At 39.3% G+C, this 20,648-nt stretch overlaps 2 protein-coding genes across 7 annotated transcripts in view; one reads left to right on the top strand and one right to left on the bottom strand.

Annotated features, from left to right (window-relative positions):
* Positions 1-1,039: 1,039 nt before the first annotated feature.
* The window catches only part of hfm1 (helicase for meiosis 1), a 20,472-nt gene continuing 863 nt past the window's right edge, over positions 1,040-20,648 (bottom strand). For 2 of the 6 annotated variants that reach the window (XM_005720994.1, XM_005720995.1), the window contains exons 2-40: positions 18,325-18,423; positions 18,136-18,251; positions 17,474-17,786; positions 16,698-17,047; positions 16,242-16,283; positions 16,082-16,152; positions 15,811-15,943; positions 15,436-15,587; positions 15,207-15,284; positions 14,689-14,844; positions 14,403-14,603; positions 14,197-14,285; positions 14,054-14,097; positions 13,074-13,175; positions 11,862-12,007; positions 11,671-11,765; positions 11,410-11,543; positions 11,259-11,306; positions 10,990-11,070; positions 10,806-10,897; positions 10,502-10,608; positions 10,324-10,371; positions 10,119-10,216; positions 9,898-10,032; positions 8,570-8,655; positions 7,613-7,696; positions 6,914-7,071; positions 6,723-6,826; positions 6,345-6,536; positions 6,133-6,198; positions 5,921-6,045; positions 3,894-3,976; positions 3,624-3,730; positions 3,394-3,480; positions 2,708-3,013; positions 2,451-2,532; positions 1,859-1,970; positions 1,444-1,589; positions 1,040-1,289 (exon numbers count right to left, since the gene is read on the bottom strand). In XM_005720994.1, coding sequence (XP_005721051.1) covers positions 1,241-1,289; positions 1,444-1,589; positions 1,859-1,970; positions 2,451-2,532; positions 2,708-3,013; positions 3,394-3,480; positions 3,624-3,730; positions 3,894-3,976; positions 5,921-6,045; positions 6,133-6,198; positions 6,345-6,536; positions 6,723-6,826; positions 6,914-7,071; positions 7,613-7,696; positions 8,570-8,655; positions 9,898-10,032; positions 10,119-10,216; positions 10,324-10,371; positions 10,502-10,608; positions 10,806-10,897; positions 10,990-11,070; positions 11,259-11,306; positions 11,410-11,543; positions 11,671-11,765; positions 11,862-12,007; positions 13,074-13,175; positions 14,054-14,097; positions 14,197-14,285; positions 14,403-14,603; positions 14,689-14,844; positions 15,207-15,284; positions 15,436-15,587; positions 15,811-15,943; positions 16,082-16,152; positions 16,242-16,283; positions 16,698-17,047; positions 17,474-17,786; positions 18,136-18,251; positions 18,325-18,423 — 4,717 coding nt within the window. In that variant the 3' untranslated portion in view covers positions 1,040-1,240. Of the gene's footprint in view, positions 1,290-1,443; positions 1,590-1,858; positions 1,971-2,450; positions 2,533-2,707; positions 3,014-3,393; positions 3,481-3,623; positions 3,731-3,893; positions 3,977-5,920; positions 6,046-6,132; positions 6,199-6,344; positions 6,537-6,722; positions 6,827-6,913; positions 7,072-7,612; positions 7,697-8,569; positions 8,656-9,897; positions 10,033-10,118; positions 10,217-10,323; positions 10,372-10,501; positions 10,609-10,805; positions 10,898-10,989; positions 11,071-11,258; positions 11,307-11,409; positions 11,544-11,670; positions 11,766-11,861; positions 12,008-13,073; positions 13,176-14,053; positions 14,098-14,196; positions 14,286-14,402; positions 14,604-14,688; positions 14,845-15,206; positions 15,285-15,435; positions 15,588-15,810; positions 15,944-16,081; positions 16,153-16,241; positions 16,284-16,697; positions 17,048-17,473; positions 17,787-18,135; positions 18,252-18,324; positions 18,424-20,087; positions 20,150-20,259; positions 20,379-20,648 lie in introns of those variants that run through there. The other 4 variants (XM_005720996.1, XM_005720993.1, XM_005720997.1 and 1 more) reach the window with 4 other exon arrangements.
* The window catches only part of znf644a (zinc finger protein 644a), a 15,290-nt gene continuing 14,827 nt past the window's right edge, over positions 20,186-20,648 (top strand). The window contains exon 1 of the mRNA XM_005721001.1: positions 20,186-20,212. The gene's annotated coding sequence lies outside the window, so the exon portion shown is untranslated. The remainder of the gene's footprint in view (positions 20,213-20,648) is intronic.

Below are 20,648 nucleotides of genomic sequence, written 5' to 3'. Positions count from 1 at the left end.
TATTTTAGGAGCCCATTCAACACTGATTTTTGATTAAAAAAATATAATATTCAATTTAAATAGTCGAAAATTCTTTTTCCCTTTCAAACACAAAAAAAGATGAAGTTTTAGAGCGCCCTCTGGTAGACAAATTGTGCCTCATCAAAACTCTTAACATGGTTGAAGGATGTTTCTCACATCACTTTACTTTTTTCCATTCATCAGCAGTTATAAATGCAGAAATCAACAGGTTGTGAAATAGTTCATATTTTACAATAATATCGTCCCACAGATAAATTGGCTTTAATATTATCTAATGCATAATTTTAGTTCTTGTTTTTCTTGTTCATGTCTGGTTATTTTCACTTCGGTTAGCAAACGTGTTTTTAACACCTCCTATAGGTTTATCATATAGCTGGGGTTATATTTTTAATAACCTTGGATATATAGTACTGTGCAAAAGTCTTGAGTCCTCATTTCTTGCTTTTACTTTCTTTTCAAGGAGACAGAATTCCTTATACTTTTTCTCTCCAGGTTTTCAAAACCTCATTGGACATTTTTCTTAGGAGGCTGCTTTTTTAAAATCATTTTCAGTCTTTTCAATGTACCTGACCATGTTTAGTGAAATTAATTATTTTGTTTGTTAAGCCACCAAAAACAGAACTATAACTAAGCATAAAAAAGTCATCATCATCTAACACAAGGTATAAACAGCCAACTTAGTGAAGAACCAGTTTTGAATTGTATCTTTAGGTACTTTGTTACTAGTATGCTCATTACTTTCACAACAGCTAGTTGAATCTACAAAAAAAAAAATCTAAAATTAACAGTAAAATACTATTTTTGCACCACCATGCAACAAGATTTATATGTAGAGACATGTGAACGTATTCCTTTGCATTAAGTTGAAATTAATACTTTCACTGGAGTACGCAACAACTTGAATGGCAGTCTTTGAATACACACCTATGATACTAGACAGTTGTCACAAAACTACTTTTAATTAGTCTACAAGTGAGTTCACACATTGAGAAATTACCCAAAGACTCCACTGAATCCTCCGGTGAACGCAGGCTTTATTAAGTAAACAGCGCACATAAATACAATCACATCAAAAAACCCTTTTGAACTTGTTTCATTTACAATACAAAATAAGAATGAACAATGCAACAATATATAACTCCAGGTGAAAATCTCACAGGAAACAGAAAGAACCTTACATTAGGGACATGTTTATATCAGAGTGTGTCCACCAGTACTTCTAAAATATTCCATCAAAAATGCCAACAAAAGCATCTTCCTCTTTGCTGCTGGTGTTATATGCAAAAGGGGGGGAAAAAGGAAAAAGGGTATTTATTAATCCTGTAAGGAAGTATGCTTATCCCATATCCCCTGCATATAGGATCACTTTTTTTATTTGCTGAGAAAACATGCAATAGGTGTGAATCAAGGCCACTTTTTTACCTTCTATTGAGAGATGAGCTGGCGTTGGGTGGGGCACTCAATGCTGAAAAGAAATCCAATCTCCTAGTCACTTTTGCCTCCTCGGGCTGTTTTAGAAGTTCTAATGATGTTTTTATAGTGGTTTCCTCACTGAAAATATTTGGCCTCTGCACAACAAAAAGAAATAGAGCCATGATTCATGTCTGCACATTAGCTTGACTGCTGGCTGTTACATTTGAGAAAGGTGAGGTTAGAACCATTAACTGAAAAATAGCACAAGTATGAGCTTTACTGTACTAACTGAATAAATAGACAGTTAAATAGATAATAGATAACTAAAAGATGTCAACAGACAGAAAATGGTGTTCTCAGTGTTTTTACATATAACAACTAACTGCACAAATAGACATGTGCACATTCCCACGTTTGCACATACATGCACTTTTGGATTCCACTTGGGTGTGATTCTCTTCTGTGGTGTGAATGTCCGGCTGACTGGTGAGGGTCCCGCTTTTTTGATTTCAGGACTGACATTTGTTGAAGTCAACCTGAAATAATCATGAAAAACATTTATTACACATGTATTGTTATTAAACAGTCCAACCATCTTCCATGCTCCTTGTTTCTCATGACAATGCGACAAATGAGAAGAATAGACACTTTTTGCATGTGATATCAAGTTGTCATTGTAAATTGTGTAAAAACTATAAACTTTGACACTTGTATTTTACTTTAGATTTAATCTACACTATTACGATTTTTAATCGACTAAAACTAAAAGAATAGAAAAGAGAGGGCGGCTGTCTCCTGAATCCAAACTGGCTGTTTCCAACGAAAGGGAACATAAAAGCTTTTACTTTTAGAAAATCCAGGATCAACAACTGGAGTCTGCAAATATGACAAATTTTCTAATGGTTTCTAATGGTTACTATCTCACTACACATACAGTATGTCACACAGTTTCTGGTTCCTGGCTTCCTGGTTATACCTTACTTGTTGGTTAATGGTGCATAAGGTTGTGGTCTTACCTCAGTGGTGTAGTCACAGCGGTTATGGAAGGTTTGATGTGTGAGTGGCTGAGTAATACTGGTGCTGAAGCTGTAACATAGCCTACATAAAGACATATGTATAGTGTTAATTAAACCATAAGAACATCTGACGTATAATCCCACATGGGCATGTGTGCTTAAGGGTATCCAGTGATATTAAAACATCACTGTGTTCATGTCACAGTGAAGTCCTAATGACTGAAATGTGTGAAAAGCTGATTTTCAGTTCACTCTACCTGGTGTGCGGTTTTCATCACACTGCTGAATTTGAGGTTGTGCAGTCGTATATGAAGTCAGTGCTGGCTCGCTGGCATGCATCAGATTATCATCATCAAAATCGCCCCAGTCATCCCACTCGTTTCCAAGGTCAAAGTTGACAGTCGGTATCTGGAGGGATGAAGTATTTTTGCAGAGAGCAGCCTGTTCTGGCAGTGCGGTGGAGCTCTTTGAGTGACCCGTGCTGGTTATATTGACCTGGTTTAGATCCTGTTGAGAGTCCTGACTCCCAACACTCATATCTGTGGTCATCCACACCGAGGAACCTCAACACAGAGGAAGATAAAAGCATGGTCACATCATCAAATCCTTCTCAACTGTGTGCATTTATAAATTCAACTTGAAAAATAATATCTATCTAATATCTTTTTAGATTCTTCCATCTCCCACGCAGCTATTGATTTCAAAGCTGACCGTGGTTGGGTGATACTCGTTAAGTCTACCATTTAATCTTGTGTATGCTGAATAAACCTGTTCCTGAGTATGTCTGACTTAATTAATATGTTTTATTTTGTTACTACAGTCCATATAACAATTGTCTGCACTTGGACCTCCTCTGAGCAGAACTTAAAGCTGAGCAGAACAAAAACATGTGAACCAACAGGATGGTCCGTCTGCTACTGAGTTTGAAGTTATTTAACAATACTTTGATGGTGAGGATGAGCTGCAGCAGCGTTTTGGGAAGGCCCTCCCATCGTTGTGTACATGTCCTCCACATAATAGTCATCATAATCTCAAAAAATAAAAAGAAAGAAAACAGCTGATGATATAACATATCAATGATATATGATATAACACGTGACACAAAGAAGATATGATAGAAGTGACATTCAAATGTTAAGGAATATGTGGAGCTTAGTCATGTCACTCGTTTACCTCCGTCAAGGTCATTCAGGCTTTCTACGTCAGGTAGTTGAGCTTCACTTGCCAAGTCAGTCCCAGACTGAGGTCTCACTGAAGCTTTACAGAGATTTTCTTTATTCCTTCAGATGGAAAAAAACAAAGCTTGAAAGTAATGTGAGCCAAGTGCGTCTTTGCTCATGATTGTTGAGAATCTAATGTTCAGCTTTTCTTTTAAGGAAATTATTAACATGTTTGCACATAAGAATCAAGATAAATCTGTAATTTCAGTGTGGCTGTGTGTACCATGAAGGGGGTGGAAGCATCTCTTTGGGTTTGTAAGCAAACCTTTGCATGCTGAGCGACACAGGCTCCTCAGCCATTTTCATCTAAAGAAATAAAACAGAACATCACCCATATTATTAATTAGCTCAGGAATACAGACAACGTGCCCGCCGTGTGCAGAAGACGGTTTTCTTTACAAAAAATATATATATGCCATTTTCTATAATTAGTTATTTTGGTGCAAAATATTACAGAAACCCAAAACAATGCTTATGCCCTCATAGTTATACACAGAGTATATCTGCCTAGGGAACTTTGGACTGAATGAGCTTCGAAATATTTTATATTTTATACTTAATAAAACCATCATAAAGGGTAATTAGCAGCTGCTAATCCAATACAGTTAATTAACTGATCATCAGCAAGTGTGAGCGCCTCTATAAAAGCAAACTTTTTGGCAGTTTACTGGCATGGAGCATTTATGTGTGTGTTAACACAATGCCACAATATTCTCAAATTTACCCCAAGATTAGATCATGCAGTGTTCAGAGAAAGAACAAAAACAGTTCTCAGTTAGCATGTTAAACATTGAGGATCATGGGAGTACAATTACAAAAAAAGACTGAACAAGTACAGTGTGCTTGGAAGGATTTCCAGGAGGAAGCCTCTTCTCTATAAAAAGAACATGGCAGCACAGCTTAGGTATGCAAAATTGTCCCTGAACAAACTACAAGACTTCTAGAACAATGTCCTCTGGACAGACAAGATCAAAGTTTTCCATAGTGCACAGCAACACAATCATCAAGCATATCAGCATAAACACTGTAAACCAACTGTCAAGCATGTTGGTGGAGAAGTGATGATTTGGGTTTGTCTTATAGCCACAAGACTTGGGCACCTTGCAGTCATTGAGTCCACCATGAACTCCTCTGTATACCAAACTTGTTCTAAACTCATATGTGAACCCATCTGTCTCCAGCTGAAGCCTGGCTGAAATTGGGTCATGCGCGATCAAAGCAAAACAGAACCACAGCAGCAAATCTACGCCAAGGCGTAGTAATGGCCCAGTCAAAGTCCAGGCCTCAAGCTGATCGAAAGACTGTGGCAGGAGAAATGAAGAGAAATGAAGCAACGCTGTAAAGTAGAAGTTTTAGAGCTCGACTTATTGGATTTTTAAGATCGATACTGATATTTGGTGATTTAAAAATCTAACATTCTGATTTTTTCTAAATACACTAGTGTTATGATCCAAGGTTGTCAGTGTTTGTGTTATGTGCGACTCCTCCCACCAGAGGATGGCTGTGGGTTTTTTCCCCTTTCTCTCTTAGGAGGTGGACACCTGGGCGTGCCTGCTGAGTAGCTGGGTGGAGTCTCTTCCTGTCTTGGGATTGGATAATTGGTTGATCACCTCCAGTACTTAACTACCAGATGACAGCCACCTGGCCCCCCTCTCTACTAGCCTCCGCCATCCAACAAAGAGCATGTGTTTTTGATTCGTTATTTTGATAGAGTGTCTGTGCCCAGTAATTTGCAAGTATAACCTTGTGTGTGTGTCTGGCGTTAGTACCTCAGTTTTGTAAATAGCTGTAAAGACTTTCTTTTTTGTTTAATTGTATTTTCTGTATGTCAAATACAACTTTAATGCACATACTATGTGCATTATATATGTTTCAGTGTCCCTTATTGCTACTAAACAATTTCCACTTATAAATCCACAATAAGGATTGTTTACATTGCATATACGTCCTATTCTTATAATAGGACATATATGTAAGTCTGCCATGTGGATAGTGCATATCTTTTTTTATTTGCAACTTCCATACTTGACTGAAATTTCTTTTAATTGTTTTATTGTAACTACTGGTGACTGGTCAGCTTCTGCAGTTTTTTAGGAGTAAGAACATAATACAATGTTATTCTGCTGTACTGTTTATGACCTATTGAGATTGGTTGGATATAGCACACCCTCAGACACACAACACATTTAAAAGTCTAGATAAAGCTACTGAAAGTATGAGATGTGGGTTCAGATATGGTATTTTGCTCACTTTGAGTCGCTTAACAGGGGTCGGCGCAAATGTGTCACATCGGCTCCTCAGGTCTTTCAAATATGAAGTGAAACTGGTTTCTTGGTTTGCTGACCTCTTTCTTGTCACAGTAACACCTACTTTACCTTGGGAGGACATGCATGAACACTGTTGGCACGCTGTGGCAGGAAGGACCTCTGCACAGACAGATTCATAAAATGCATCATACTCACAACAGTCATGGGCACAGAAAGCCTTGTTTTTGCAGAAGTGGTTGCAATGTCTTTTATTGCCCATATCTGCAAAAGAACATTTAAAAAGTTTAAAAAATATAACATTTGAAGTCTGAAAAAAATGTATCAACAAACAAAATATGCATTTGCCTCAGAAGAAATACAATATTTATAAACCGTATCATGATAAAGCATGAAAAAGTAATCTGTACCAAAGCTACAACTGCTCTCTTCTCCCACAGATGTGCCGTTCTCCCTGTGAGTTGCAGCCTGATTTGTTGATAGTGGTTTCAGCACCGATTGCGGTCTCCTGGCATCCTGCGTTGTGTTGTGTGGATTTTCAGTCCCAAATCTTCGAGCTGCAGAGTAGTACACTGTGAACTTCTGCTGGATGTCCAGACCCACTACAGCAGAAGAAACGAATGGTAAATCCTCTCCTTACATATATTCAGTCCAGTATAAGAGTGTATACACCAAAGGACACAGTGAGCTGTTACCTTCATTTAAAAAAATACAAAAAATTGGAACCAAATGACATGTTGCTGTTTTCCTCTTTTTGGTTACAATGTAAATGTGCTTCCATGGTTTACCATATTCTGAACTGATAAGATGCACACTGATCTCATCTCCTTTCATAGCCTTCGCCACCTCAATCTTCTTTGACCAGCTACCACCCTTCAGCAGCATTACGTCCCTGAAAAACAAACAGCATATGTTGGCGTTCCATATTTTGGCTTCTTTTACAAAAGGTGAAAGTCAAGACATGGTGTTTTATCCTCACGTGAGTTTCTGCAGAAAGACGACATTGTTATCAGCGTCTCCGATGACGACGGAGGCATAATGGTGGTCTTGAGCTGCTCTCCTGGTCAGCAGCTGTGCTTGGTTTTTGAGGCTCACTTTAAGCACAATCTCTGCTGCGGTGCTGCTGTACCTTGGAAGCTATAAATCACAACAGCTTTAGAGGAACATGATACAGAACAGACATGGAAATAAACATTTAAATGTGTTGACATGGGTGAAAACAGGTACAATTTTGAAATAGCTTTCAAATAAAAGCCAAGAAAATATAAATAATTTAAATGCTGGACCTTCAGCAAGCTAACGGTATACTGTGCCATTTTACATATTAACAAGTAAGAGATTATGTTGGCTAAAACGCATTAAAGAGGGAACTGTGGCTAACTGAAAGCTCAAAATAATCTCCTTTGATTTTTTGTAGCCATGCCCAGAAGAAATCACATTCACATTAACTGCCCTCTTGAAGCTCTCGTGTGAGCAAAGGCACAAATTGTCAAGAATGAAATATGTAAATGTGGTTTAAACATCCAGCACAAAAAAAATAAATCAAATTTTAGTGTATTTTTCTATTTTTCACTACATTTATGATCAAATATTTATGATTTATGATTTTTTTAAGATCAACAAATATGAAGTGCTTGTGCCTTGTGCCGTGATAACAATAGTTTGCAATGCCATTTACCTGCTCCACCATTACGTCATACTTTGGGAGGTGTATGACAGACTCTCTGATTTGGTTTCCAAATGGCGGATGCCTATTGAGAATCTGAACATAAAGTTTGCAAAAGTTACACCCAAACACTTTCAGCAGACATTAAGTGCTTGAGGAGATGCTTAACATTAACTGAGTGATTTTGAAAAAACAGAATTACACTTTCACCTTTAGTTGTTGGTATTTAACATCAACCTGATATCACTGTAACAGACACACCAGTTCACATTTTGTTGCTCCAAAATGTGAACTGTACGAGCATGCAGAAGTTGCAGTAATCTGCAGTAACAGTGGAGGGAGATATTTTTTTTCAAAGCCAACATGAAAATAATCATGGGAAAGCGTTTAAACAGACACATTTAAGTGTACGTACATATTAGTTTAATAGAGTCAGATGATTAAGGACACTGGAATGCACTTGTGTTTTTAGCTCAATACCAACTTTCTGGCTTTAAATATATTACCTCCTGCTGATAATGCAATGTCAGCATGCACTAATGCAATTTCTTCATGTGTGTCCATTTCACGCTTTGCCTCTCCACGTGAAATGGACAGGCATGAAGAAGTGTCCATTTCAGGTTTGGAGAGGCAAACGTGAAATGGCCACGTTTTGTGAGGATACTTGCTTAAGAAACTAGGTATTGTTGTCTACTCTTGTTTTTTTAGTTGTTTTTTTTCACATTAACCTAAAGTGTGAAAGAAATAGTGGCATCATGTGAAGGTAAAAGTAGGTGGGTGTAGGGTGGTGCAACTTCCTCATGACCTGGCCAAAGTTTGTAGTCACACGCATGTGAACCAAAATGTACCACGTCAACCACACACCCACTGAACAACAAACTGAGCACACAAATTAAAAGCTTTAGATTATTTAGATTAGATTAATTATTAGATTATCTTCAGATTATAAAGCATTTTACACAGACTTACCAGCTCAAGCTCTCTGGCGTTGGTTTGCTCTATTTTGCTGAATGTGGTGAGTCCAGCATGCACCATGGCAGTTGACAGAGTTTGGCCTGAAACAACCCATGTTATTACTTAATTACTATAAACTGTAACGACAATATACAATTACCTATTGTGTCACTTTATTAGGTACACCTGTTCAACTGCTTGTTAGCCGCAACATTATTTAACATGATGACTTTGAACATGCTGTGGTTGCTGATTGCAGATGGGCTGGTCTGAGTATTTTAGAAACTGCTGATGTACTGTGATTTTCCCACATAACCATCTCTAGGATTTACAAAGAATGACCTGAAAAGAGAGAGTACCCAGCGAGTGAGTGCCAGTTCTGTGGGAGAAAATGGTCGACGCTGCAAGTGGGAGAATAAGAATAATAAGCAGACTGCTTTGAGCTGATAAGAAGGCAACTGTAACTCAAATAACTACTTTTTACAAACAAGGAATGCAGAAGAGTATCTCTGGAACCTTGAAAAACCACACTGGGTGTCACTCCTGTTAGCGAATAACAGGAAACTGGAGGGACTCACAAAAATGCAGAGCACTGGAAACATTTTATCTGGTCTGATGAGTCTCAATTTCTACTGCAACATTCAAAAAAGCAGGGTCAGAATTTGGCATTAGCAACATGACATCAACGGTAGGGTGGGGGTGGGGGGGTGTAATGAGGTGGCATTTTATTGGCACTCTCTGTGCTCCTCAGTACCGGCTGAAGTTCTTTAAAACACGACAGCCTCCCTGAGTATTGTTGCTGATCATGTCGATCCCTTTATGACCACAGTGTACCCATCCTCTGATGGCTGCTTCCAGCTGGATAACACACCATGTCACAAAGCTCAGATCATCTAAAACTGTTTTTTTGAACATGACATGAGTTTGTTGGACTCAAATGGCCCCGGGGGTCACCAGATCTTAATCCAATAGAGCACCTTAGGGATGTGATGCAAAAGAAGAGTCAGCTGACAAATCTGCAGCAACTGTGTGATGTGATTATGTCAATATGGACCAAAATCTCTGAGGAAAGTTTACGGCACCCTGTTGAATCTGTGCCATAAAGAATTAAAGACAGAAATGAAGGCAAAAGGTGGTTCAACCCAGTACTAGCAAAGTGTACCTAATGAAGTGTCCAGTGAGTGTACGTCTAACAGAAAGAATATTTGGTTTATTAATATTTCCATTATGCAGCAGTTGTGGCATAATAATATTTCTTCTAGTATTACTGCATGAGCAGTTGACCTACAATGCAGTATGCTGTATCAATTTATAATGTAAAAAGAACATAGAGAGGCATCCACCTATCTTTTCCAGCTGTTTGGAAACATAGGGTGAGTTTTCCCAAAGCTTTGCTCTGAAGCACTTAGCCAGGATCAGGGAGTTGACCACAGCAGAAAAAACAGCCTTGACCCTCTGACTCAGAAACTCAGACAGACCTGAATGGGATCATAATAAAATCAAAACTTAAAAACATGAATACAGGCAACTCGTCTTTTGTACGTTTCTTATTCCCTGAACGTACATCTGCTGATGCGCATGCCAATCCTGAAGATCTTTGCTGTGTCCTGTGTAAGTCCAAAATCTTGAACTGGGATGGAGCTTAACTGAGCCTGAATCAAACTACAAAGCACAATATTTATGTACATGGACAATCAGTAATACAATTCTTTAACACTGCAAATTCTGAAAAATATAAAATCAAAAACTACACTTTCTTTTAAACCTACCAGTTTACTTTCATCTCACTGGTTTTGATCTTTCCGTCAATGGGATACCTGGAAAAACGCATAAAGATTTAGTTTTCACTGGCTTGTGTCTATCTCACCCCCCTATTATGCATTTCCCATATAAAACAAAGTTTTTGATGCTGTGCATACATTTGTGCATCCTATAAATGTGTCTGACCTGATGGTGACTCTGTTTTTGTCCCTGTTCAAAGCATTCAAGGACCTTTTCTCATTCACTCTCAGCTGGATGTCACTGAACTCTCTGCTCTTTGACAGCAGCTCAATCTGTACACACAATACAAGGACGGTGAATACTCATAATGGTTATTTTTTTTCTAGCCGAGTTTAGTTTAGTTGTGAGAGGCAGCAAGAGAAAGAACAGGGTCAGGCATGCTGTTCGTGCAAAATGTCAAGGATAACACTGTATAGAGTCAATCTTGAATAAATGCATTTACATCAAATACATAGTACAGAAAACCTACCAGATCAGACAGGTTTTCAGTCCCAGACACTTTACTGAACTGTTTCATGGTGTCAAAGGCAATGCAGTACCTAGCCATCAACCTGCCAGCCTCTGTAAGAGAGAAATAAATTGCTTAACAGTTTCAAGTTTTTAGTATTAGACTTGGCTGCAAAAAAAGACATGAAAACAGCCTGAACATCTACCTGTCGGTTTGATGGTGATATCCTCATCCATAGAGATCAGCCCAACAGAGGACAGAGAGTTGAGATTCTTCAGACACAGTTCTAATGAAGATGACAGAAACGGTACATAGCTTAAATTTCAATAAGGGAACAGATCCGACACTTACATTTGAGCAAAAAAAACAAGCAAACACAAAACCTCTTTAAGCAGCTGGGTTACTGTGGCTTGAATTTTTTTGTATTTTTCTAAAAGTAACCTACAGTTTCATTAAAGTACAGCTATGGCCCACCTTGCAATTTTGCTTCAATTCCACATCTGTCTAGGTCGGCAGAGAATCCTGAAATGAAAATGCGGACAAACTGACACTCATTGGTTTTTTTTAAAATTAACGGACCTCACAGCTGATTAACAACAAGCAGAAGACAGGAGAAGGCTCTAACCATAGTGTGTGGGGTTCTTGAGGGCTCTGATGTAAAGGAAGGTGGAGCGAATCCAGTCCAAAGCCATTTTGACATCACTGATAGTCTGCAGAACAATCTCAGCATTCAAGTGTTCCACCAGGTGGCTGTGTAAGCTGTGGAAACAGAGTCTAGGGTTACCCCATGATCGTTCCACTTGTGTGTCCTCTTGAGAGAGCGATATGAAGAAAAAGAAGAAAAAGACAGAAGGGATTTTAAAGAGAGCATTACTACTGGTCCTACCTGCTCTCAATGACTTCTATCCCATTCATAAGCTTCAGGTACTTCTCTCTGGTTTGAATCTTGGTCATGATCACAGCAGTAGCAGATGTGTCAAACTGGAGGCAGAAAGGATGAAAATGAAAACACATCATAAAACCTAAATATAATAATGCATTCATTGCTGTTATATTCTGTCATAAACATGTCATTGCCTGTGGTCTTCCAGCACGGCCTATCATCTGGAGCAGATCTGCCTCGCTGTACTCCTGACAGGAGCCTGCAACATACTGCATGGTGGATTTGATCACCACCAGGTGAGCTGGTAGGTTTACCCCCATGGATAAAGTCCTGGTGGTAACTAGGAGAGAGCAAACACAAATTGAGACACCATAAAATAAAACAGAAGACTGGTTAAGTTATTCTACTAGTGCTCAGTTTGTTATGATCTAAGGATCTGCCTGACGTTGGAGTTTTTGGTTTTTCACTGTTATTCCAGAGTTATCATTACTAGCATCGTTGGGTTGAGTTTTCCATATTTTTCTTAATGTTTGTATTTGTCTAGTTTAGTATTCATTCATGGAGTTTTTGTTATCTTTGTTGTTTTGTTTATTTCCTGTATTTCTGGTTTATTCCGCTAGTCTTGCTTTCGTCTCACGTTCGGTGAGTTTTCTGCTCTTTGTGTTTAGTCTTCTTGTTATTTCCTGTGTGACTCCCTTATTGTCTTCACCTATGCAGACAACCATTCGCACTCACATTCACACCTAATGGCAATTTGGATTTTCCAATTGACCTGTCCCCACAAGCTGCATGTCTTTGGACGGTGGGAGGAAGCCAGAGTATCCACACAAACACGGGGAGAACATGCAAACTCCACACAGAAAGACCCCGGCCTGATGTTGGAATTGAACTCAGGACCTTCTTGCTGTGCCGCAACAGTGCTAACCACCGTGCCACCGTGCTGCCCAAAAAATATATTTTATCTTTTGTTTAAATGTTTATTCACTGAGCTCTCACTGTTGCTTCTGTTTCTAGTTTTTTTTAATTATTTCATTTTTGTTTTGTTGCATTTTGTTCAAATTAATTAGCTGCTATTCCTCATGTAGGATACTTTTTTGTACAGGATACGTTTCATATTTTGGCTGTTGTCACACAATTTCAGCACTTTTAAGACAAATGAAGTACATCATCTTAAATATATATACTATTACCATCAAAATAACAATATTTCTTATTGTTGTACAGAAACCTAAGTTATTTTTGACACAACCCTGTGATTGGTACAAGGAGCTGATGTGCAAAAACAATTACTGTGGTACTTGTCCTTCCTGTTTGTGTCAGCAGTGTGACAGGGGAAAAAAAGTATCATGTTGCACACTTGTGTGGTAACATATTACTTCACAGTGCAGGATAAAACTGTGCCTCACAGAGGACAGGCAGGTCTCCCATAGTGAAGGCTTCTTCTATCAACTTCCGATCAGACAAGTCAACTCCTGCGTGATGGTAGCCGACTCCTAACGCCACCAAATCTGGGCCGCAAACAAAGTTACCACAAAGTTATGTTAGACATTTGACATATTGCATATTCAAAACACAAAGTTTTCAATAAACGGGGTTACACACAAGTTAAGCACGATTTGTCTGTGTGCAGTGAAAGTGAGTGTGTTGTGTCAGCTTATTTAGCTGAAACTGTATTTTCTTCGGGGGGGGGGGTTATGAAAACACAATCAACAAAAGTGGTTAAAATATCTGAGTGAAACATTTGTCTCAAACGTCATCTTAACGCTGAAAAACATGAAAAACACTTAAAAGATTTAAAAACTTGGCTGAAGGGATTTGCTCCTGTTCAGCCACTAGATTTCAAATCCTACAAACAAAATTTGGTTGGGGCATTACATTAGCTGTAATCTCTTACAACTACCAACATTTCAAAGTATGTAACATTAACATAAAAACGTAAGAAGGGACATTGTCTCAGCAACAGTATATCACCTCAACTTTCAAATAAATTCATAGATACATCGGTAGATTACACTCTATATACACTGTGTCTGCACTACAAGTGTCTTTGTCATCTTGTTACTTTTCGGCCATACACCAATGTGTCACATAATCATCAGTCGACAATGTCAAAACTCACATAAATATGACCAAATGCAACATCTGCATTATTGAATGTGTTTTCTCCAATTCATCGTACATAAGTTAGATACAAACGAGATCTGTGAGTTCTGTGCAGGCCATTCAAGTTCTTCAAGCTCATTTCTTTAGACTTTATTTTGTGTCGAGAGGATGTTGAAACTGAAACTACAAAGCATCACTGAGCACATTGCAAACCACTAAAGGAGGCCCCAAGGTCATTTTTCTTTTAAAAAGTACCACTGATAACATGTTTCAGATACCTTACCTCTCAGTTTAGAATCGAGAATGGAGTTTGCATATTTCATCAACCTGCAGAGTCAAGCAGATCACACAAGTTCAATCAGAACAGCCTGCTCTGTAAACTTGCACGTGCGCGGATGTTTCACTGCGGATGATTGAACATCAAACCTTTGCTTGTGCTCGATGCTCATGATGAATCGAGCATCCTTAGCCAGAACTGCGGCTGACTGCTGAGTTCCTTTCCTTGTAGAGCAAAACTACAAGACACAATTTTCAGATAATGAGGCAAAAAAAAAACAAAAAACCTGCATCTTCTGTCATGTTCAGAAAGAAAGCATAAACAGCATGCAGTTTGGATACATTTTACAACCCACCACAAGTGCAGGCTTCTGCTCAGCGTACGTCTGTATGATGTTGGCTATCTTGTAGTTAAGTGCCAAATCAAACTTGAACTCAGTTTGATTTGGACCACAGGGGAATCCCAGCACCACCTTCCTTAGCTTCACCGGACGGTGGCTCTCATCCATATCCAGATATATGGCCGGGCCGTTCTCATTTGACAGCCAGTCTGCTATCTAAAAACAAGCAGGAAGTTTGAGAATCCACAAGTTACTGATCTACAAATGAGAGACAATGCAAACAGGTACGGCGGGTGCTTACATCAGATACATTGGGTATGGTAGCAGACGCAGCCACAACTCTCATAGAGAGGCTGGCCTCTGGATACTGTGAAGTCCTGAAGGTGTGTACTGCCTTCATCCTGCTCACCACCACTTCCAACGTGGCACCACGGGTTGCATCCTTCACGACATGCACCTGGCACAAAAATATTTTTCATGTGTGGAAACGGCTCAGGGATATTTGTATGCACGTAAAATACAAAATCAATCTTTATGTTTTATTATTAACATAAATGAGTGCAAGTCTAAAGGAACTAGGCCAGTGTCTGTGTACTCCCATAATAGAGACTCCAGGAACAAGATGTTCCATCATTTTTAATGGATAACCTCAAGTAAAATAAAGTGCTGAGGGCAGAGGCTAATTATGTGCTATCGTGCAATGTTCCATCCTAAGACACAAAGTAGCCAGTGCATCCCCCACTGTGCAGGAAAATAAAGAGGCAAGAAGTAACATCCAAAAACGGTTCTGTGAGCAAAATATGTGACAAACACACTGACCTCGTCAATAAGGAAGAGCCTAACTAGCTGCAGCAAACAGTTATCCTTCCACTTTCGGGTCATGCTGTCCCACTTTTCCTTAAAAATATAAATGATCATGTATCAATCTATGATGCATAGAAATATAACAATATTTAACTAAGACATAACATCTTATTTTACATTTCCCCTCTATTTCTACCCTTTATTTTGCATTTGCATAATTATGCTGCTTCATATTGTCACATACAGGTGTGGTCAGGATGATGTGGGAGTCCTGAATCTCAAAGAAGTCATCGATCTCTGTGTCACCAGTCAGCTCCTTGCAGGTCAGCCCCAGAGGACTAAACTTCTTTTTCCAGCTCTCAAAGCACTGACTGCAGAGAGCTTTGATAGGGGCCACTGGTGAAAACAAACAATGGATTCTTTATACGAGAGCTTCATAAGTCAAAAATCCTCCCCCCAAAAATTATTGGAGTAAAAAAATCAGAACATGGTGAAAGTAACACACATATTCAAAGCCCCTGTGTGTGATTATAGCTAGGTGTGCCATTTCAAAGCACTGAATAAATGTGAATGAGCAGTGGGATTTAGCAGCTTATAGCCAATAATACTGCATGCTCACTATATACAGCTTTGACATCTCTCCAGGGCTCTGGTGTCTCCATTAGCAGGCGAATGATTGCCAGCTCAAACAGCACTGTTTTACCAGATCCAGTCGGAGCACAGGCCACAAAGTTTTTATTTGTATAAAGAACCTGCAGACAGACCAAACACACATACACTGGAGGACACAGTGCCAGGGGTAGTTTACATTTACACAGGTGTAAATTTACATTTAACCAGATGTGTTTTTCATGATTTCTGTGTATGCAGATTTACAAACAAATGCTTACATCATCCAGAGCTTTGGACTGAACGTAATTGAAAAAGGGAAACTCACTGAAGACAGATCTGAACTTAAATGCTGTGTAACAGGTTTTAGGAAACATCACTTTGATTCAGACACTACCTAACAGCTTCAAATTGTGTCAATTTGAACAAGAAAAAGGATACGTATTTCTGAAACTGGGCGCAAAACTCCAGATCCAGAAGATCCTGAAATGACAATATTATTTAAGACATTATAAATTTTCATTAATGCAAGATTTTCATTGAAACAATTACGCATTGAATTGAATATGCAGCATTTGGTAGTGTTGTACATTTGTGACGAAAGAGAATCTGCTGATTCTTTGCAGACTACAATGGGTTAAAATGGCCTCTATTGTTCCTGTCCACTGCGTCTACTATTCACCACCTAGTGACCAGTATGTTTCATTACACTGGAGCAATCAATGGGCAGAGCTCACCTCATCACACCCAAATACACCATGGCAGCTGCTACCATGGCCAGACATTGGCATGTTGATGAGCTGCAACACTTTACAGAAGCTATATGAGCTGTATTTAAAGAGCTCCTACACAGTGAGCGCAGCGTCAACCTGCCAGTATATCAGTGCAGTGTAACACCTTGGATTAGGAGCGGCCGAGGCGTCATGGGCGGAACGAAACCTTTCTTTGTGCCCTTGTCCTGCGTCTCTGCGTGTGCCGCCTGCTGCGGGGGTCGGCCACTCGCTGCAGATGAACCCATGGGAGGGGGTGAGAGGGTGGGCTTGGAGGGGAAAGGAGGAGCTGCGCGGCCAACTGTCGCCCGTGGCGGCTGAAGAGGAAGAGGAGGAGGAGGAGGCGCTGTCGCCATGGTAACCTGACTGAGAAAAGTTTGAGGTCTGGATGTTGTCTGATTGCTGCCGCCACTGCTACTGAGGTCACCTGTGTTTAAAGAGTCACCTCCACTGGTATACACCTGAATATTGAACAAGCTGTTGTGGGAAGGAGGAGGAAATAAAGAAATGGAAGAGAAGAGAGGTGGAAGCAGATTAGACTGTTAGGGGGCTGCACAATCAGGTAACAAGGCTAACATGGAGGATAGCTTAGCATCTTCTTGTGTTATTATGAGTCCAGAGATTAAAGAGTAAATCAGCACTATGGTACACATGTATAAAAAAATGGAAATGTGTGTTTTATAGAGTGAATGATAGTAATCCTGTTAGTTTAAACATCCCACGGGCCATATAAAGCAGATCAGCAAAGAGTTGACTTGCTTTTTATGGCATCACATGGGTCACATACTACAATTCTGCAGTTAAAACGCCTTGAAAACAAGGAACTGTTACGTTTCTACTCATCATTAAACACATGCAACACAGTAAATATCTGAAAACAATGTGCACATAACTAAGACTTTCCTTGTCCGTAGAGGCAGGCTTTTGCTGCAGTCCTGAGACAACCATCTGCTGAGGCCCACATGACCAGAGTCCTGCAGGGTTTCATCGCCACCTCTGCCACTCTGACAACCACCCTGAGAGTAATCCCTGAACCCTTCACCTCCCTGGAGGCCATCGCATTGGCTGGTGCTGCTGCTGCTACCTCCGTTAGTCTTCTCAGTCTCTTTCTTATCACTGTTAAAACTGCAGGAACTGCTGATTGCTGAAGGTAGCACCTTAAGGCCAGCAGATCCTTTAAAAAGAGGCTGAAACTTATGGGTTGCCTCTGAGAAACCTGCAAGTCACATTGAAGAATGAGAAAGAGTTGAATCCAAGTTGCTGGTAGCTGTGATGCGTTTCCCTCTAAAAAATTTAATAAAGCCGCCTTCAGTGCTTTGATTAGATTAAACAAAGTTAACATCGGGGAATTAACCTTTCCATCTGTACCTGAATATATCATAAGACCCAGATTCAGATTTGTTTATGCAAAGTCAAAGAAAACTGGGAATTCTTTCAAGCCTATTCAAGCCACTGAGTCAGTGAGTCACAGAGTTAAATTTAGTAGGGCTTCAATTGGCCTGATACTGAGCAGTTTACTCAAGTCAAGTGAAAAGGAATTCAACCTAATCCTGAGCACAACATACTGTATCGTGTAGAGAGCGATTCAGCTTCCTCTTGTATATCCTGAGTGGCTGGAATATGAGTAAGAGATGGAGGCTCTTCCAGCTGCCATGGACTGACCTCCTGGTGCAGTGGTTTTCTGTCAAACAGAATAATTCAGATTACAGGGGTAAAGACAAAAGGGAATAAGTGGGACACCTTTTTGTACTTACACTTCATGGACAGCGGGTTTGTCAAAAAACAGACCATCCAAGGCCAAGGTGCAGTCATCAGAGTCCAACATCTCATCAGATAATACAGCTATGTACTCACTGAATTTGAATACAAACCGGTTTAGGGGTAAATGATTAAGAGGAAAGAAAATAGAGATTTGACAAATGCATATGCACAACTGACCTGTTCGCTATAAAACCTAGATTAGAGAATGTGGGGAAACTGCCATTGTTGCTGCCAACCAAAGGACTTTGGTTTGTGGTAAAGATTAACACAGAGCTAACAGGTTTATCTTCATTTTTGTTTCATGACTCAATCAAGCCTCTTAATGATGTAGTTATACCATGTTTATGCCCTTATGGCCTTAAAGTTTTCAATCCCCACAGTATCATAGCATTGGGCAGATAACATGGGAATGATTTAGCTTTAATATACTGTTCTGTGCTATAATCTTGAGCCATCCCTCATTATTAAAAATATTTTGATTCCAGATTTTCTTGGTATTAAAAAAAAAAAACATCTGAAGGTGTTTCAAAGTTTTCCTTTGGACATTGGGTGCTTTTTCAGTCCAGTCCTTGTACCTGACCATTTTACGAATTTTTTGTTGTTGTTTGTTAAGCCAGTTAAAAATAACCTATGACTCACTGAAGCATGAAAGGGTACCAGTGTTGTGTCTACAAATAACAGACAATTTACAAAAGAACCTATTTTAAATTCTATCTTTAGGCACTTTGTTACTAGCAGCTGGTCAGCAAATAATTTCTTTACATTTCTGTAGTACAAAAAATACCAAAGATCACAAAGTTGGCAGGCATTAAAATAAAATTATTGCATCAACAAGGTGCTTCCCAACGAGCTGTTAGCTGAAAATGCATCAGATCTCAGTACTGTGTGCAGTATTTTCCTAAGGAAAATAGTAAACTGGGCAAGCAGAGGACAAAAGAAGAAGTATAAGGCCAACAAAACAAAACAACAAAACATGAACAGTATCTGAAAGTCATGACCTAATTTCGATTCGCCAAGCAATATCATCTGGAAAGCGTCTGATTGACAACACCTTCATTTTTTGAACATGACAATGATCCCAAACACACTGCAGATGAAGTAAAAGCATACCTGTATATAAACACACACACACACACACACACACACAATGGCACACTATCACACTATGGATTCTCCTCCCCAGAGCCTGGACCTCAACATTTTTGAAGCAGTGTGGGATCATCTTGACAGAGAACAGAAGGCAGCTAACATCCAAAGACGACCTCTGAATGTCCTTCGAGAAGCTTGGAGCACTAGCAAGACTACTTAGAGAAATTACAGGAAAGGTGCCTAATTCTACCTGCCTAATGCTACGTAATTTCCCCAGGGATTAATAAAGTATTCTGATTCTGATTAAGTGAGTTCAGGCTGTGATGAAGAATAAAGGTGGTCAAATATCAACTTTCAAGCACGTTAGAATTATATGAACTCTGTTTTTTTGTTTTTGCCTTATATACTGCATTTCCATGTACGTTTGAACATGTTTCAATAAATCACTGCACCTACTGCCCACTTTCCTAGCAAAGGCCTTTTGCACAGCCCTCCTGTTAGTCATAATCCAGTTGATATCGCTTTAGCATTTAAGCTAATACAAGTTATTAACAGATTTCTTGAAAATGTTTACAGCATGACAGCTCACCTCCTGAACAAAGCAACATACAATCTGTTTGCATTTCATTTGCATTTAAATGAAGGTGTTTAAGAGCAAAATGCTTACATTATTACTTTTCTAGGCTGTTATGTTAAGGACAAAAGAAGTGTCGGCAGCTTTAGTTTAGCTAACATGTAAGAACCAGCTAATCACAATAAATTATGCAGACATTTTGACGGTTCACCGCTTAGGTAAGTTAAAAACAATGTCTTTCTTAAAATGATGACTGTATACCCACCTGTGATAACAGACATTACTCTGCAGATACGAAGACATTGTTTAGTCAGGCCTGAGTTTAACCCCCTGACCTCACTCCACAGTGACTGACAATAGTTTTATTAATACGTTTTCCTTTTGACAGTGCTGAACTCAGCTGTAGAAAAATGCCCTTATAAACAATCAGGGGCAGGTATAAGAGTGGTTACAGGATTTATTTTTATATTTTGTCGCGTATGTTTAAAAAATGTGTCTCAAGTCTTTAAACTACAAGGTAGAGAGTTACAGAACTAAGCTAATAACCGGCTACAAACGCAACAAAGACCCAAGAGAAGACAACCATGGGGGGGGGGGTAGTGCTAACATTTCTCCTGTGTTGGCATACAATTCCTGTCTGTGCGTCAGTAGCAA

This window comes from Pundamilia nyererei, unplaced genomic scaffold (assembly GCF_000239375.1).
Source record: "Pundamilia nyererei isolate P.nyererei 1_Seehausen unplaced genomic scaffold, PunNye1.0 scaffold00004, whole genome shotgun sequence".
Taxonomy (NCBI): Eukaryota; Metazoa; Chordata; class Actinopteri; order Cichliformes; family Cichlidae; genus Pundamilia; species Pundamilia nyererei.
The sequence above is the reverse complement of the archived record's forward strand: the minus strand, read 5'-3'. Positions and strand labels throughout refer to the sequence as shown.